This window comes from Agelaius tricolor, unplaced genomic scaffold, assembly GCF_023055355.1.
Source record: "Agelaius tricolor isolate 1412-34295 unplaced genomic scaffold, bAgeTri1.0.p SCAF_3, whole genome shotgun sequence".
Taxonomy (NCBI): domain Eukaryota; kingdom Metazoa; phylum Chordata; class Aves; order Passeriformes; family Icteridae; genus Agelaius; species Agelaius tricolor.
This window is the reverse complement of record NW_027269263.1, coordinates 55657453-55675465: the sequence shown is the minus strand read 5'-3', so window position 1 is coordinate 55675465 and position 18013 is coordinate 55657453. Positions and strand designations below refer to the sequence as shown.

General features: G+C 37.5%; 1 protein-coding gene across 1 annotated transcript in view; it reads right to left on the bottom strand.

The window, feature by feature from the left end:
- The window catches only part of COG5 (component of oligomeric golgi complex 5), a 174171-nt gene that overhangs the window by 98691 nt on the left and 57467 nt on the right, over positions 1-18013 (bottom strand). Inside the window, exon 7 of the mRNA XM_071423903.1 lies at positions 3714-3844. Within this exon, the coding sequence (XP_071280004.1) occupies positions 3714-3844 (131 nt within the window). The remainder of the gene's footprint in view (positions 1-3713; positions 3845-18013) is intronic.

Sequence of the window (18013 nt, the reverse complement as noted above, 5' to 3'; positions counted from 1 at the left end):
AACCCAGGGAAATCTGAATTCTGCTCTCACATTTCTACACCACATCCTGCTATATTTTAATCAATCTTTAATGATACCATTGACACCGCACAACCTATATCCTAATTATTACAATTGGTATCAGTAAAGTCACAAGCAAGAACATAGGTCCCCAATGTATTTCACACATGCAAAAATCCATCCTTCTTACACATCCTTCTTATACCCACAGCTGCTGCTTAAAGCACTGAACCTAGCTCAGAACTAGGGCTACCTTTTAAGCGGATGGAGGAGGTGAAAATGCAGCTCTTTTCTTTACACACATGGCCTGGCTCCTAAAGCTATCAATATTGTAATTACCAGGTGGAACTAAGTTTGCTTATCCCTTTAAGTCCCACACCTCCCATGGCAATATACAGCAGGAAGGGTTTGAAGCATGAGCTAAGTTGCAGAGAAAGTTTTCTCATTTTTAAATATAGCAGACAAAACAGTGTCTGGAAAAACTGCTCTACCTGGAATTGAGCTATGGTAATCTTAACAAATTTCTCTTTTCCCCGGTAATTTCTTATTATTCAGATCTACTTTACACAATATTGCTGTTGAAAACAGGAGTGAAGTGGTGCCACGAGCAAATCCAGATTCTTCAGCCTAGGGTTCAATGGGAGCAAAAGAAATGATGGGGATGTTGCAGGTGGTTGCAAGATGCAAATGTATTTCTTTTTTTAAATTTTCCCTTTTTTAAAATTTTAAAGTAGAAAGCATTGCTGGCTTCTGTTAGAAGGGTGGCTTTTAATCAAGTTCTTGATGCATATCTGCTAAAGCTGCCTTTCCTAGCATAGCTTCCTATGCTATCTGCCATTAGACTGCTTACAGTATGAAGGAAGGAAAGCTAGCAAGGAGTTTAGGACTAGAAATAAAGATGGGGTTACAATCCATTTTCTTTGAATTGTTCTGTGGGTCATGAAAGACTGTCTATCTGTGCTATGTACACTAGGAGTGCCTAACAAAGCACACAGAACAATAAAAACCTGCCTGTAGCCACTGGTACCTGTGTGCTCAGGTTTGCTATTATTTGTATTACTTTTGTCAACAATAGCAGAGAGCTTTCTCTTTCTAAAAGGATTAGGAAGGCAAGTGTGGTTTGCAGCTCTATGAGAGCCTGTTTAGACACACTGACAGAAACTTCTAGCCTATACCCAGATAGCAGCTTTAAGATTCCACCAGGAACAGGAGTGGAAGGCTTCACTTCTAAAGCAGTCAATGGCTAATGCCACATTTCCAAAGGGGGAAGAGGTTTCATTTTTTCTGAGAAATACACAAACACCATGGTGGTGGACAGGCCATAAAAACATGAATAAAAATTAACAGAAAAAGACAATGTATTACTTAGGTATAAGTATCTGCTTTCATGTGCTGCTGCTGGACATTATTTGGGGGGATCTGCGCACAGCTCATTAGCATGTGACTTATACATCATTAAATAAACAATAAAAAGAACAAAAAAGTCTCTATCTAAATCAAAGGGGATATATAAAAATGTTAAATGGAGCAGTTTAGAATTTTTAGCTCTGTTCTTTTTGTGAGAGTAACTTCTAGCAGTATCTGAAAAAAAAAAGCTAGAGAGCACATTCACCAAAAAATTCTAACGACTTTTGTTTAAAAACAAATACTTCCAGTCTTACTTTTTAAAATGTATTTCTACTTCCTGCTTCTCTTTTAGGTGGACACTGAAATACTCTAAAATGGAGACATAAGGGTAATTTTTCTCTTAAGGTGTTGCTGAAAAGTGCTACACGAAATATAGAAATACAGCTCACTCTTATGTAGGCAACTGATCTCGTATAATTTACACAGCAGATGAAAATAAGGGTGGAAACTAAAACTGCATTTGCAAATATGAATATCAAATAACTGCAGAAACACCTGGATAAATACAGATGCACTATTCTCAAAGGTACAGACAGCCACCAGAATACATACTGGCAGGAAGACAGTTCATCTGAGGAATTCTTTAGTACCTAATACAGGAGAAAAGATGAAGGTCTCATGTCTTCTTTAAGGAAGTTTCAAGGGTTGGAAGGTATAGATGTAAATCAGCTTGTCAGTAAAACACAATAACAGGAATCAAAGACATGCTATTCACTAGTCACATTTCAAATTCCAGATTTCTTGGCCAATGCCTGCATATGTATTTTCTAAAGCAAACTATTGTTCTCAACATTAAATTCACAAATCATATCCAACAACAAACCTGTGATGCATAACCCAACACCTCCTCATGAAAACATCCCCATTTCTGATATGACTAAGCACTAATAATTTTCTTCCAAACACTCCTCCATTTGTTGGAAACAGGCCCCTGGCTAAAGCACAACAGGCATATACTTTAATAATCTCTTGATTACCTGGAGACAGCCTGGAACACCTAATAAATCTGTCTATTTTTCAGGTGGAGTGGGATTGATTTCCCCAGGGTTTCTTTGTCAGTTCCATTTTAGTACTTAATATGAAGAGAAAATTATCAGAGAAGGTCAAATCTGACATGAAAAACTAGAACGAGTTCACACTGATGAAGACTTTTGCTACATTTAAAATAAATGTCCACTTGCTTTTTCTTGGCCCTGTCTTCTGTCAATCTTTGTTTAATAACCTATATGCTTCATAGCTTGCAAAAAGTGCAATCACAGCTTGGCAACATGCTCAATAGCCAGAAGTTTCAACACTGGAATAGTAATCAAGTGAAAAATGGGGTGGTTTTTTCCTACCACTTTGTTATCAGCAAATAGTCAAAGGTATTTACCACAACCATGACTTCCTGCTGCAGAAAATTAGTTGAAATGACAGATCTAAGTAAAAGTTAGAGACATACCAAAAATTTTAATCCTCAATTGTTTAATCAAGCCAACTTATTCAGTAGGTTTTCTATTCTGTATACATTCTATTTTCATGCCAATCTACAACAGTATAAACACATGCTATCTTGACTTAGAGAGAAGTTTAACACTTGGTAAGAAACAGGATAAAAATGCCTTATTCAAAGCCTCTTTGTTCTCTAATTTAAGAACCAAATTTGATACAAACTTGTACCAGATTTCTCCTCTCACTCTGGCAATGAGGATTTAAAATATTTTTCTTTTTGAAGAATATGAAAAAGTACAGATAAAGGAACATTAAATTTTACAAAGGCAAGAAAATAGCACTAAAGATCCTGCAAATAGTTAATAGATGGAGCCAGGTTATTAAGATGTCAATAATTACATTTAATATGAATGAATGCAATTACAAATATTCATTTTTATTTCCCTACAGTGAATATTTACCTCAAAGTTTAGACTGCTCTTTGAAGTTTTAATGCAAATCTTCCAAATCTTTTCAATATATTTCTGTACTGCTAAAATGCAGAAATCTTCTTACAGTTTTAAGAAACTGTATTTTTCATATTTTGCTATAAACCTTGGCAACACTGGCAGTGCTGTATATGGTGTTGAATGCATCAAGCTTTGAAGACAGTGTTTACAGTTTACCTACTTTCTTCCAAATTATAGGGTCAGATCCTGCAAAATTTTATTCTTGCAAATTTATTTGAATAAAGTCATGTGTGAGAATTTCTCACATAGGACTTTTTTTTTTTGTTTAATTTACATTGGGCAGTGCTACACAAAGCAAAAGAAATCAAGCTCAAATTCTTTTACACTTTACTTTTAAAAGGAAGTAAAGAACAAAGTGCACTTTACCTGAGTCTCCACACCTTGCTCAAGCAACCTTTTAGCCTGGTTTTCCACCTCAAGACGAGCTCTTGCAATAAAAAGCAGGTCATTTTCAATCACTTCTATTCCAGACAGATCTATCCCTTGAGAAAGATAATCTATAAAAGCAACAAAACATTGATAAGCATGACACAGGATAATGGGGATAATGGAACATTTTAAGCATGTTAAAACATTTCAAAGCTACAGTCAGTTCCAAGGGACATTTTTGTATACAACACTTGACAATACAGTACATCAAAGTAATGTCTTATACCAGGAAAACTGAAAATCAGAGGACTATTACTTAAGAAAACCTGGATATTGAATACATTTAATTTACTTCAACACACTTCTCTACATCCAGAGACTACCAAAGAGGTGCAAAACATGAGTCCTAGGAATTATAGAATCAAAATCACAGGCCAAAAAGGGGCAAGAAGTCATATCCTTGTCCCAAAGAATTAACTAGATCAGTAAACTTGTCTAACCACATGCTCAAATAAGTGTAATTTGCTCTAAGATCTGAAATTAAAGATGTATTAAAAGGCTCAAATTATACTTCATATATTTAAGTTGCACTACTGAACATTTGAGATCAAAGACAAAAGAATGGTACAGGAAAAAGATTTTTTTTTTCCTTTTTAATTACAGAATCATCACAAAAATCATTACCATCATGGAAATCACCATCAGCCAGGTAGCCAGAGATTACTGGGCTGGACTGGCAATTGCAGCAATAAAATCTATCCAAATTCAGCTTTTCTCAATGATTTTTTCCCTCCTTTTTTATCTTCCTGGATTTAAATTAATCCAATTCTCCATGTCCAGGTAGCCTAGACCTTTACACTACTGCTTATCACCCAAATAATGCAGGACTACTCTCATTTACACCGTTCCCAACATTTAGCTTAATGAAACAGGTTTTCCACTGTTTTTTTGGAAAGATCAAATAAAAATAACAAAATAATGGCCAAGGTATTTCACACAGTATCAGATTCTTCCTTCATAAGATGATGTTTCACTCTTTCCATTTATAACCAGTCCTCTGTGACTTCCTAATAAAGTTATCTTCCTTTTAGTCCTCACAGTAAGTTTATTAAGGCAAAGACTTAAACATTTTAACTAAGCTAACTGAACTTTTAAATCTTTGCCAAATAACCTTTCACTTTAGTACCTATTTATTTTTGTTTATTCCCAATAAACTAATCTAATTCTCAGATGAATTTCAGCAATGACATATTCACAACTGAACACAAAATTCCAAGTGAATCATTTCACAGCTATGTAGAGAACATCTCTGTACCTGCACATGAAAAATATCATATAAGAAATAAAAACAAAAAGCTTACTGAAATACTGCATAAAGCTCAGTAAAGGCATAAAGGAAATCATCTCTCTTAACGGTACAGTATGTCAAATAGGTTTTAGTCTACTAAGAATAGGCCTGTAAATACTTTTCCCTGCATGCATTTGTTTAAAAATGGATCAGGGGGGTCAAAGTTCAGCTGAGCAGCAGGACAGCACAGGGAATTCATGAAGCCCTGTGTGCTGGTGTGTTTACAGAGCTGCTTTTGCCACGGGCCAGAGCAGCCACACTTACCCCTTATTTCCATGCAACTTTTTGCTGTTACTAAGCTGCATCTCTACAGGTGGTCTGGCATATGAACCCATTAAAACTAATACTGAACTCCCAACAAGTTCCAATAAGCAAGTGTCTTGAATGGGAAGGCTAATTTTCTGAACCCTTTCTTTTAGCTGCACAGGGAAAAAAAAAAAAAAAAAAAAAAAAAAAAGAGGAAAACACTATCACAGATTCACTCTACTGCCATAGGAAACGCAGAAGAAGTTTCTTGGCAACATGAGATTAAAAAAAGGTGCAAATATTACCAAATATTTACATATTCCACAAACACAAGAACTGCTGTGTGGTTCACTTATGGCATAAAGTCATAATCTGGAAGCCCAGACTGCCTAAACAAAACAAAATTAAAATATGGTCATGATCTCCTAAATCCACAGAAAATCTGAGGAAGATACTAAAAAAGATACCATTTCTTCCTGTTGTGTTTCATTTCAAAATCTAAATTAAGTCACTTCACGTGCTAAAAATTTAATCCTTCTGATGGTTTCAAGAAAAGAACAGAAAGACCTTGCTGCTCTGGCTTCTCCAAAAACCTCCATCTGTGTCTCCGACTGGCAGCCACCTCCTGCCAATCTGTTAAAATCTGCAACTTTGCTCCAGATTTTCCGCAGTCCTAACAAAATATTTTGGGACAGTGCATTTCAGCAGGACTTCAAAACAGTGGGCCTTCCTGTAGGTTCAGTGGCTACTACTGTAGATGCTCCTAGCTGCTATTCTAACAGTAAGGAAGCTCTAGCAATTAGACAGTTTGAAAAGAAAGGCAGTTTTCATAAGGACAGCAGGTCTATGTCAGAAACACCTGCAAGTGCTTTCCTGCCATTCTTATGTGAGAGCAGAGGCTGTAACACAGGCAGGGTATGTGCTTTTTGATAGTTTTTGTCACCTACGCTGACAATATAATATGAGAAATCTCTACAGTTTTGTACTCTCAAGAGTGATGTTGCTGCCCTGGAGAGCACATGAAACCAAGAAGAAGGACAGTTGATGTAAGAGCAGCCAGATCATACCCAAAATACCTGTGCATTTAAGATCTGATCGATTTAAAATATTGCAGAGGAACTCACGTATTTCAGTCAGTTTTAGTTAGTACAGAAACCCTGTCAAGTGAACACAACAAAAATGCTATGGGTTATTAACTCAGGGAGTAGCAAATGTAGAATTTTGTTTCAGGCACTTACTCATGTGATCGTTTTTCTATTTCTTGCCATGCACAGTCAGTCAGTAACACTGTGGTCATGATCAGAGGTGAGTGGGACATGGGCTGTAAGGAACTTGTGTCTACTCATCGGGAATTAACCAAAAACAATGGCTCACCCCTCAGCTAGCACAGACTCTGGGGACTGGTGTCCAATTTAAAGCATGTCAGCTTTCCATCTGCTTTAACCTTAAAGCTCTGCAGTAAAACTATTACTGTATTAACTCTAAAAGATTTAGTGAGTATGTATTTATACCTGACATCTCTCCCTTAAGAGCTTTTAAAAGCCTATGTATAACATTTTGTTGGGAAGATTTGTGTTTTTAACAAATTAGATTCTAAGTATCCTGTACCACCATGTGCCAGGGCTGGAGCAGCCACCAAGGCTCCCAGCAGCACCACAGGCTGCTCCAGCCACTTCTCAGCACAGCCAGGGAGCAAATTAGAGGAGGGAGCTACAATCCTATAAACATTCCTTTACCTCTCATCCCTCTGATAATTCTACCTCTTTATATAGGTTTGAGAACATAAAGGCAAATCCTTAACTCTCATTGGGTGTTAGTATTGCTTCCCTTCTATCACACCCAAATAAACTTGGAAAGCACAGCTGGAACTTACTTTCTAAGAACTTTAAATACAGACTGCCTGCTGAATCATTTTCTTGAACAAAAATACTGTATGTCAAGGCAGAATGCACTAAGAACGAGCAAGAAATGACATATATAATCTACTTCAGGTACCAAGGCTGTACTTTTTAATAAAAAAAAGTATTTTTGTTACTAAAATACTGAATTTTCTTGATTTACTAAACTTGAACAACTATTCTAATCTATTGGTTAAGATACTGCTTGAAAATGCATTTTTTTAAAGCAGTATTTCCCAGATAGTTATGTAAGAGCAGTTTCGTAGTCAGACAAATCCAATATGCAGATAGAACATTAGGCAGAAAAACAGTACTTTGAGCAACTCAGTTAGCTCTCCTTAATCTAAATGACTCACCAACACAGATTCTTTCTAATATGTGATCTCATTTTTTAACCTCAAATATTCTTTGTGATAATACAGAATCAAGGTTAGAAATTGCATCTTTCTGTAAGGATTGAAATACGTTTTGGAACAGAGATAACTATGATGCTAGCACCCTTATGAGCTCCCCAAAAACTGTATTACACTCTTTATACAGACTGAATTGATTCTGAGCTTTTGCTAGAAATTAGAGAATCAACAGAAGACTACTGAGAACAATCAGGTGCACTAACAAAGAGGAAAACAAAAGACAGTAATAAACCAACGTGATTAAGCTGCATGACTCAAGAGGCTACTTGAGTCAAAAGATAAACCCTTCTGTGCTCTGAGAACCAACCTCAGCGACACTAATAAAGAGGGGGAAAAAAAGGAAATTAGAACATCCAAAGTGCATTCCCCAGGAGCAAACACCTAAGGTCTGCAGACACATAACTCCCCTCAAATGCAAGAATCCAATGACAAATTAAGAGGCATTCCATGGAAGACTGGGAATGGGGAGAGGGGTATTAATGGAAAATAACCCATTCCTGAAATTTTAAATAAAATCATAGAATAATAAAATCACAGATCTTTGTTTCCCTGTTGGAGGGAGGTTTGAGGTCTATTTCTCTTGCACTGGTCATTTGTTTTACTTGATTCTGCGGTCTTAGTTGCAGATAATGTTGGTGATATCTGTACCCTAAAAATACACTGCTCTTTTTCCATAGTGAAGAAAAATTACAATTTTTGAAGAAATTACTAATTTAAATTCCAAAAAGTCAACAGGTCTAAATGATACCCAAGAGTTCTGCTGGAATTTTAGTATGCAGATGATGACAGGCTACATGATTTATCAAGAACTATTATAGAAGACTCATGTGTGCATTGGTAGAAGAAGTTCATGAAACTGAACCTAAACTGCTATTGGGAATATTTGTTTCTGTTATCTTCCATGGTCTTAAGGGAAACATTAGTTACAGCAGTAGCTACTGGACAGGAAGGACACCTTGTTTGCCTCACTGTATTTGAACCAGTAACCCAGGATGCTGCTGGGCTGGAATATGTCAACTGTTTTTTTTTGGCAATGCAGTGAATTTAAAATCAAAGCCCTGAGAAGAGAGCCTGAGATCCCAACAGTTCAGCAGCAGACCAATGCTCACCCTTTGGTGAAAACAACCTGGGGTTTTAAATTATATCTCTACTCTAGGTGGAATAAGCAAATACCTTACCTTAAAGAGCAGCAGTCTGCTGCTTGGAGACAAATTTGCCACAATAGATGCATACAGAGCAGGTGGGGAATAGCAAGAGCAGGCAAATTTCTAAGTGTTCAAACTGGAATCTGATGCTTCCAAAAAGTACCTCTGCTTATGTTCTGTTTTAACCAGACTAATTCTCCACTTAAGCAGAAATGACTGCCCCACACTCTGCACCAGGCACCAAAGTACTTGCTGAAGCAAGCCTCATATTAAGCCTTTAAATCAAGTGAAAGCCATTCCACTACTGGTACTATTGAACAATATCTTACAGCTATCTTATGCAACTTGAGCTCTTCAAAAAAAGATGTTAATTCCTATCAAAACTGCATAGATTACAATGCCTTGTGGAGTGTTCAAAATAAGAATGTAATTGCCCTATACTGGGTATGCCCTATACTGGCCATACACAATGTCATATATTTTGAATATACTTTAAAATTATTAATTTTGAATATTAAATTATTAATTTTGAGGGGCTTCCTGCAGGTATTAATAATTCATTATTAAAGAGGAAAAAAAAATATTTTACTAAAATGCCAGTTATTTACAAAACTCTTGGTATCTTTCCTTTCTTTTCCTATATGGCAAAATTCCTGCAAACCTTTCATCAGTGAAACAACAGAAAATAAAATCTTGTTGTGTCACTGGAGGGCCATTAAGCTCCTATGAAATTTGGTCCTTATTTAAGCAATTTCAACCATCTCAAAAATTCACTACTTGCATGCATAATACATAAGATTTCAGTTTTTAGCTGTTTGAACAACATTAAGTGAATGAAAACTGTCCTGCTGGAGACAGAAACTGAGTGGGGCCCCTTGGCTCTCTATTTGTTTGTTTTCTCAGGCAGAACATTAACACACTCTTTCTGTTTAAGTCCAGAAAAGGAAATATTAGACAACCAGGTCTAGTCTGATAGATGTCCCTAGTGAAGGGGAACATGAAAAATAAATACAGAGCAAAGAACTTCTCAGCTCTTCATTTCAATCCAAGACTGGTTTCATTTTAAAGAAATCAGGTCAACAGTACCAAAACCAAACTGGTGGAGAGCATACAAGTCAAAGAAAGCAAAACTTTAACTGCTCGTTTAAACACAGACAATTATCTTGTACTGTAAAACAGACCTGTCATGCACATTATATCATTCTATAATGGTTTGGTCATTATATCATTCTATATGATATAATATACATTTTTGGCCTTTAAAAAAATGTAGTCCAACCCCTCTGCATGGGCACCTTCCATGATCTCACGTTGCTCAAAGCCCTGTTAAACCTGACTTCAAGCACTTCCAATGATGGAGCATCTCACCTGATCAAAGCTTTACTTCAGAAGAAAATTGAGAATTCAACACTCTAATTCAGAGACCATGTAAATATTAAAAAATTGAACATTTTCTAGCATGTTAAAAAAAAAAAACAGGCAGTTTTAAGTGTAAAGGCAGGTTGGAATAAGAAAGAATGGGTTGTCATCCCGCACTTGGAATCAGCTTTGTTTCCTCCAAAAGATTGTTCCTGTTTTTTTTTTTAATAGAATATGGTTTATGTTAAAATATTTAGTAGTGCTGTAATAATCATCTATGTCCAATCCTATCTACTACAGAGGAAGCCTGCTGCTTCTCTCCAGACTGCATGCAAAAATATAAAAAAACACACCCTGAATTGAGAACAATTATGGGGGAGCAGTGAGGAAGACTGACTAGCTATTTTTAAATTAAATTAAAGCTGCATTTAAGTTGTCTTGATGGAAGAGTTAATTCCTACTGCTCTCTGGGCTGGAAATCAGATGCCACGCAGGATCTGGAACTGATGGAAATGAGTTTGATATCTATTTTTATCATCATCACTGACTTAACAATGAGCACCAAATTTTGGAGACATTCCTGTGAAAATGCCATGATTCAGAAAATAGCTTAACACACCAAGACAAACACTACTTAGGTCTAATCACAAGTTATACCACACGACTCCCACGCTCACTTAGGCCTAAAGCAAGAGTTGTTGAACTCCTTTAAGGTTCCCCCTCCCACACACCATTAGATCTCCCCCATCCCTCCCCCTCACCCTTGAATACAGACTCACAACCTTACTTCACCACGACCTACTAAACCTGCTGCTTTCTATTGTGCCCTCCAAGGGGAGCAGGCAGCAGCCCCACATCCAGCTGGTGGCTGCTCAATGCCATTGTAGGAACCTGGGTGACAGGACAGAATTAACCCTCTGTGAGCTTATGGCTGACAGCAACTTGAGGAAGTGCTCAGCACCCTGGAGTGCAGGGCTGCCATCCTGAAGAACCATAGCAACCTTGAGGTAAGGACAGAAAAAAACATCATGAAGGTCAACAGAAGTGAGTTAAGCCCTGTTCACCTGGGATGGCACAGCCCTGTCCACACAAGCAGGTTGGGTGCTCACTGGCTGGAAAGAAGCTTTCAGAAACAGACCCAGTGGACAGAAAATTTAACTTAAACCAGCAGTACATCCTTGTGGCAGAGGCTGCCAGCTGTGTACTAGACTGGGTGTACCCAGCAGGTTGAGGGAAGTCATTAATCTCATTATCTGGCACTTGTAAGGCCACGCCTCCCAAGAAAACAGACATTGACAAATGAGTCCAACAGGGAACCACCACAACAGGGGACTGAAGCATGTGAGTGTGAGGAGAGGCTGAGGCAACTGAGTCCTTTAACCTTGAGCAGAAGTGGTTAAGAACAGATCCAAATGCATCTGCTGCTGCCTGACAGAGCTTTCTCAGAGGTGCACAAGAGGCAAGGGCTACAGGCTACAGCATGAGAAATTCTAGTTAGACATGGGGGCAGAACATTGTACTTTTGGTTTCCTACACCTTATCCATGGAGGATATTAACCTGCAGGAATGCACACATTGTATTTTAATAATAATTAAAATTGATAAACTGTGAAACATTAGGATCTAGAATTCTAAAAATCACTCTAAGTTTCTTAAAACAGGCTGGTTTGAGAAAATGCCCTCAAGAGCTCCCAAAACATTTTCAGCAACTAAAACTGCATTTTTTACTAAATTCTCTGTGATAAAATACTTACAAAGAACTGTAACATTCATGCCATTCATCAATAGCAGTTGGGTGGAACTGAAACCAATTTCACCCTAAGTATTCTATCAGAGCTATGGCCTAGAAATCAGAAAATATTCAAAAGAAAATTTCAAAATGGACTTTCAAAATTAAATTTATTCTGGCAACAATGCAATACCTCTACAAGTCAATACTCCTCTTGGGCTTTTTTTGGAGCAAAGTAAAAATAAAATATGTTGCCAGTAAAAATCTAGTTGTCCTATTTTGGTTTTGAACAGACTTCATAGCATCACAGATGCAAAGCAAATGTACAGCATGTGTGAAAGAGACAAAAACAGAAAGGGGGACAGAAAGGTAGAATATGGAACAGGAGAGAGATGTAGCCCAAGTGGGGCATTACAGAACAAATGAACTTCAGCTTTCAAAGAGTTGAGAATAACAGAATGATGAAAAATAACAGACAGAAAATTATGAAGGAATGTAGTGAAAGGATACAAATACAGAGTCGTTCATACAATTTGGTTTTAATTAATCTGTAAGAGTAATTTAGTGCCATCATATGCTTTCCACCTTGACAACTTCCTCCCCACCTAAGCCCACAACTTTGCACTGCTTGTTCATCAGCAAGGCCAATGGTAATGCTCAGTTCTGCTCATATTTCAGGAGAGCATCCAAAACTGGAAAACAAAAAGGTGAATAAAACTTGTTTTTACTAAATTTCACGGAGACAAAAATCAGGATTTTTACTGTCCCGAAAATATTTCTTGAAATCTCAACAGGTGAACAATAAGCAATCATTGAAATGGAGCCTCATATCAGTATATAAAATGAAGCAGGATGAAAAGAATGTACTCTCATATTTATCAGAGATAATTGCATTGAAAATATATTGCAACTGCACCATAACCCATGTAAGAGAATTATGCCCTTCCAAATGGAGTGGATGAAGTAAACCATCCCTTTTCTGAACTAGGAAATTGAGATAAGGACTCACCTAAATGAAGGTATGTGACTTGGGCTGTCTCTTGTTTGCCTAAGTTAGCATTGCAACTAAAGCCATGAAAGCCAGCAAAATAGTTATGAGCAGAGAGATGCAAAATATAACCTAAATTTACATGTTGGCCTGAAAACACCAGGCAGCTTTTACATCTTATTAATACATTACCGTTCAATAGCTAAGTAGAATTCCTCAATATAGAGCATTATGTAAACGTGTGATGATTCAGTTTCCATCAGTACTATCCCATGTTGCAATAGAACATGCAATGATAAAAGAAAATGAAGGAAAATGATGATGTGTCTCAAGAACCTTAGTCAGAAATAACTTCTTTCAAACATCCCACCAGTTGCGGAGAAGGCAAAGATGGCTGACTCTTCGCTGAATCACTGCCTTCGAAGGAGGGCAGGGGAGATTTTGATTAATTTGTGAATTTTAATTAATTATGTAAATGGCTATTGACCTAGTTTTTGAATACTTTACACCTGGATAAAGGTATACATGGACAGCTACAGACGTACAGGTCTACAAGTCTACAATTACCATCCTGAACTAGCTAGTTTGCATTAATTTTTTTTCTTTTTGGTGAGATATATTGTACATTTTTTGAGTTTATATAATTATTTTTGCACTAATATGTGCATCCAAAAATGTAGATTGCCCATGAGAGAATACAGGTCATTTCTAACATACACTTGTAAATGCCAGGAGACACTTTAGAATCAGTAGTGCTACAGTGCTATATAATCAAAGTAATAAAAAAAATCATGCTATCTTGGCCCCTGCATAAGGGGGAATACTACTTTTTTTCTTTACTACATATATATATAAGCTGCAATATTTCTTTCATATTTCTCTCTTCTTATGGGTCTCTCCTGCCTCTTTCAACACCCACTATTCACCCTTTCATACTTACACCTTCAGGAAAACACTTCTGCAAAAGCAGAACTGCTTTTTCTTTAGTAACAGCTATGTTAACTCCCTCCGTACTCTAGAATATATGTAATTTTTCTCTTCAATAAATGCATATTTAATTCCTCCCACCCCTCACTTGTTGTATCATCAATAACTTCCCGCAACTGGCTGCAGATTTACCTGTTTTCAACATCTTTAGAGTCAACAGACGTTGCATAGGTTATAAATCACACAGTACATCGGATACTTTGTAGGAGAACAAAGTGAACCTTGTGTTATACAGAGTGTTCCTGTAGACAACTTGAACGTAACAGCAAAATTTTAAAACCTCTTGAAATATATCTTATCTCCTACAGCAAATTCTTTTTTGATATTTAGAGATCAGCCTATGGCAGAAATCTGCCCAGTCTGCCAGAATTCTTGCCAATTCTTCTGGCAATAATAAAACTTAGCAACGGTACTAAAAAAAATAGGCAAGAAAATAATGTTTGAAATCCAAACTGAACCAAACAGTGAAACTGTGCTCATATTCCAACACTTGCATTTGAAGTTAGCCTGCATAGATGCCTGCCTTTTGACCTTTCAACAGGAATGACAGACTGACAGCAGTTGTCTCTAATAATTCTTTAATACCTTCTATTTTGTACAATTTGTATAGTGAACTAAAAAAAAAAAGTTTTAGAACCTTTCTTGTCCCCTCTGTAACATTCATTGCAATTTGATAAAAAAGTTATCTAGATAGAAATTGATAAACTGTTACTCTCACCCTTAGCACTTAGTGTAATGTTTAGCTGTACCTGCTCTGAGAAGAACACTAGGAAGCTGAAGGAAATGTCCCATCCCTCCCACACCAGCTGCTCCACAGTGTTCCCGCAGCCTCCAATCCCTACACATCACGCTCTCCAACCATCGCCCAGCTGCCAACGGCAGTGGAAGGAGCTGGAGCAGCCCACCTGCACAGCTGCTCCTCAAACATGGAACAAAAGGGAACAATCACCTACAGCACACTCCAGGACTGCCGTTACACAGCTGTGGCACAAACCTTTTCTGCTACCTGTCAAAGTTCTTTGGCAACCTAGAAGAATAGTACGATCCATCACTTAGTCTTTCACATACACTGACCATGATTTTCTACAAAAAACACATAGTGTTAAAATTAGGAAGCACATGCATGTATGAAGGTTTAAAATTACCACAGATTAAGATTTCACAAAAATGTACCTGTCTTCTCAAAATGACTAAATATCAGTGAAAACAGAGAGAGAAGCCATTGTTTTTATTCTATTATTTCAAAATGGATAAAAACGAAAAGCTAAGTCTTCTCTAATACAGTACTGATGACACATTTGAGTTCTACTATCATTAATGTCACAGAGACATAAAATTAAAAATCAGTATCTATTGTAGCCAAGTTCAAAGTAATGAGCTAAATGCTAAAAATATAAATCCCTTTTTTTTTAAAGTTTGCATATCCAAGGAAGCAAACAATAAGTTCAGGCAAGTCTTTCAGTCATTAAAGGCACAAATTGTTAACAGATGGGGGAAAACATTTAATTTAGCAAGTAACTGTTATTAAATAAATAATGCGGATATTCTCTTTGTAGAATTTCATAATAATCTATGAGCCAATTCTTATTACCTACATTTGTCAGCCAATTGTATCTAATAATTAATACAAAAGAGTTGAATGGACAAAAAAAACAGGGAAAAACCAATTTTTCAATAGCATATACTGAACATTCTAATAGGAACCCAGTCCTGAAGATATTATTACACTGCATCACAATTAAGATTCACATTTTTCCAACATCCAGAAAGTGTGTTTTGCCAAGCAAAAAAAAAAAAAAGGCAAAAAAAAAATCAAAACCAGAAAATAACTTCAGAAGAAAATTAAATGAAGATTATCAAGGGTCTTCAAAATTAATGATATTGATATACTCAAAACTATTCATTATCGAAACTCTGAAAATCAAGAAGCAGCAGCAGTGAAGAGTCTTGACTGGAAACATGACAACACGTGCAATTCTAATATGTAAAACTTATTACTGTCAAATCCGTATCTCTGTGCTATCTCAGCCAGCAGTATATAATCTCCATTGACAGATCCTCGGAGAGAAGCTGCTGGATGAGCTGCGGTCGTGGCTCTTAGCTTCCATGACTTATTTCACCCTCAGCTCCTTAGCCAATCTCCAAGCTCCTTTCAGCATGGGGGGCAGAGCACAAAGCACAGACAACTTGGAAAGCAGACACTCCCAGAGCAACAGTTCAGGTTCAGCAACATTATGAGCAACAAGTATTGTGAGTACTATCATGTTCAATAATCCTCACTTTCTGTTTCTTTTCCATCAATTACAAAATAACTCCTGGAACTCATGGAAACATTTCGCAATCACTGCTCCCCATGGCAACTGAAACATGCACTGCATGGGGCAGCAACTTTGGGCTGTGAACCTGCCACCTGACAGTTTCATTCAGTGCTTTTTTGGGCTTGTAATGGAAGAGGGTGACTGTTCATTGTGTTCCTCTGCTCCTCCTGCAGCATTCATGATTCCATGTACCTCCATCATAATTGCCCCTCAGCCATTTAAAGCTCATTTATAGGGGGTGGCCACTGACAGCTGACTGACATCTCCACCCTCACAGTATCACAGGAGCATTTGCCATGTATTCCTTCACTGGATAATCTTGGGGTTATCAAGTAATGGATTTACCTAACACTGTATAATTATGTCTCTGGCACAAGAATCCCAACAGAGAGTTACTGACAAACAGCAGGCACACTCCCTAACCACAGCAGAGCCAGTGCTGAGCCTAAGCCTGACCCCTCTGGGTACTTAATGACCCCAAATACCATGCAACAAAAAAAGTCTTAAGTTCTACCAACTGAGAAAAAGAAGTCCATGACCATTCTATCAAGTAAAACTTTTGATTCACTTAATTGATTTTATGACCTTCTTTGCTATTTTATTTGCAAATTAAGTATTTGAAAAAAGACTTTTTTGTTAGAAAAAAATACACAAGGAAAGTATTGCAAGATGAACATCTGTAGAAAATTATGAAGTCTTGGGTACTTTAGGTACAGCTGCAACTTACTTTCTGTGTGTTGGACCCTCTAAAAAATCAGAAACAGTCAGGGAAAAGTTAGAAGTCCTAAATTCATAAGTACATCACACAGAGACATGTAAGCGGCCTTGCTTTTGTGGCTGGAAGTGGCCAGAAAGTACAGAGCAGTAAGAGTAGTGGCTCCAGGATAGTGGCTCCCCAAAACCAACTTTCACTAAAGCAGCCAGAGGCACCAGTAAACAGAAAATCTCAGTATGAAATTCAGCTTGACTGCAGTGTCCTTTAGAAGAGGAGGCAGTTTGATTTTGGATGCTTGTGTAATTATTGGCCTGCTGAAATGGTGAGAAGGTGGCAAAAAGGAAGGATCAGAAGGGCTGTAAGGTGTAACTACTCCAGAAGAATCAGCAAGACAGGACAGCACACTGGGGTCAACAATACTCAATCATTCTCAGTACAAAAAGCTTTTTTTCAAGATTTGAGAGCCTGAAATGCTGAAAAATTCCAGCTACTGAGCATCTTAAATGAACATGGCTGTCTTGGTACTTACATCACAGACGACCTGCAGCATGGCAGAATGGACAGAGCTTGGTGACAGCCACTGCAAATTGCTGCTTGCAGCAGGACTCCTCCCACCATATGAACCCTATTACATCACTACTTTTTAGTTCTTTCTGTTTTCTGATTCAATTAAAGTCATTGCAAGTAACTAAAAAGGCAGGATTAGCTGACTGCATTTCAGGAGACATTACACAGATCATATTTGTAAATAAAATGGCTTTTTAGGACTGGTTGAAGTAGAGGATCCTGGCAGAGGCTCACATTGGCAGTGACCTTTGAGAGGCAGAGTCACCATCAGATCAGCAGCCCTGGGTCCTCCTGTGATGGCCAGCACAGCCACCAGCAGGCTGCTGGGACAGCTCCCATGGACCTCAGCTCTTTCACTCTCCAAAAGCAAGCACTGAAAAGGGAATAAAGCTCCGGGACTACGAGAGTACAAGCACTCCAGATTTAACAGAATTTCCATTTGATTTACACAAATGATCTCACAATGAAAAGTGTAGTCTCTGCAAGGCACTGAATTCAAAAATCCACATATTTAGGCTACCATAAATGAGAATTCAGAATGAAATTCATTTTATAAGACATTTCAGTAACTGCTTGGAAGCAGC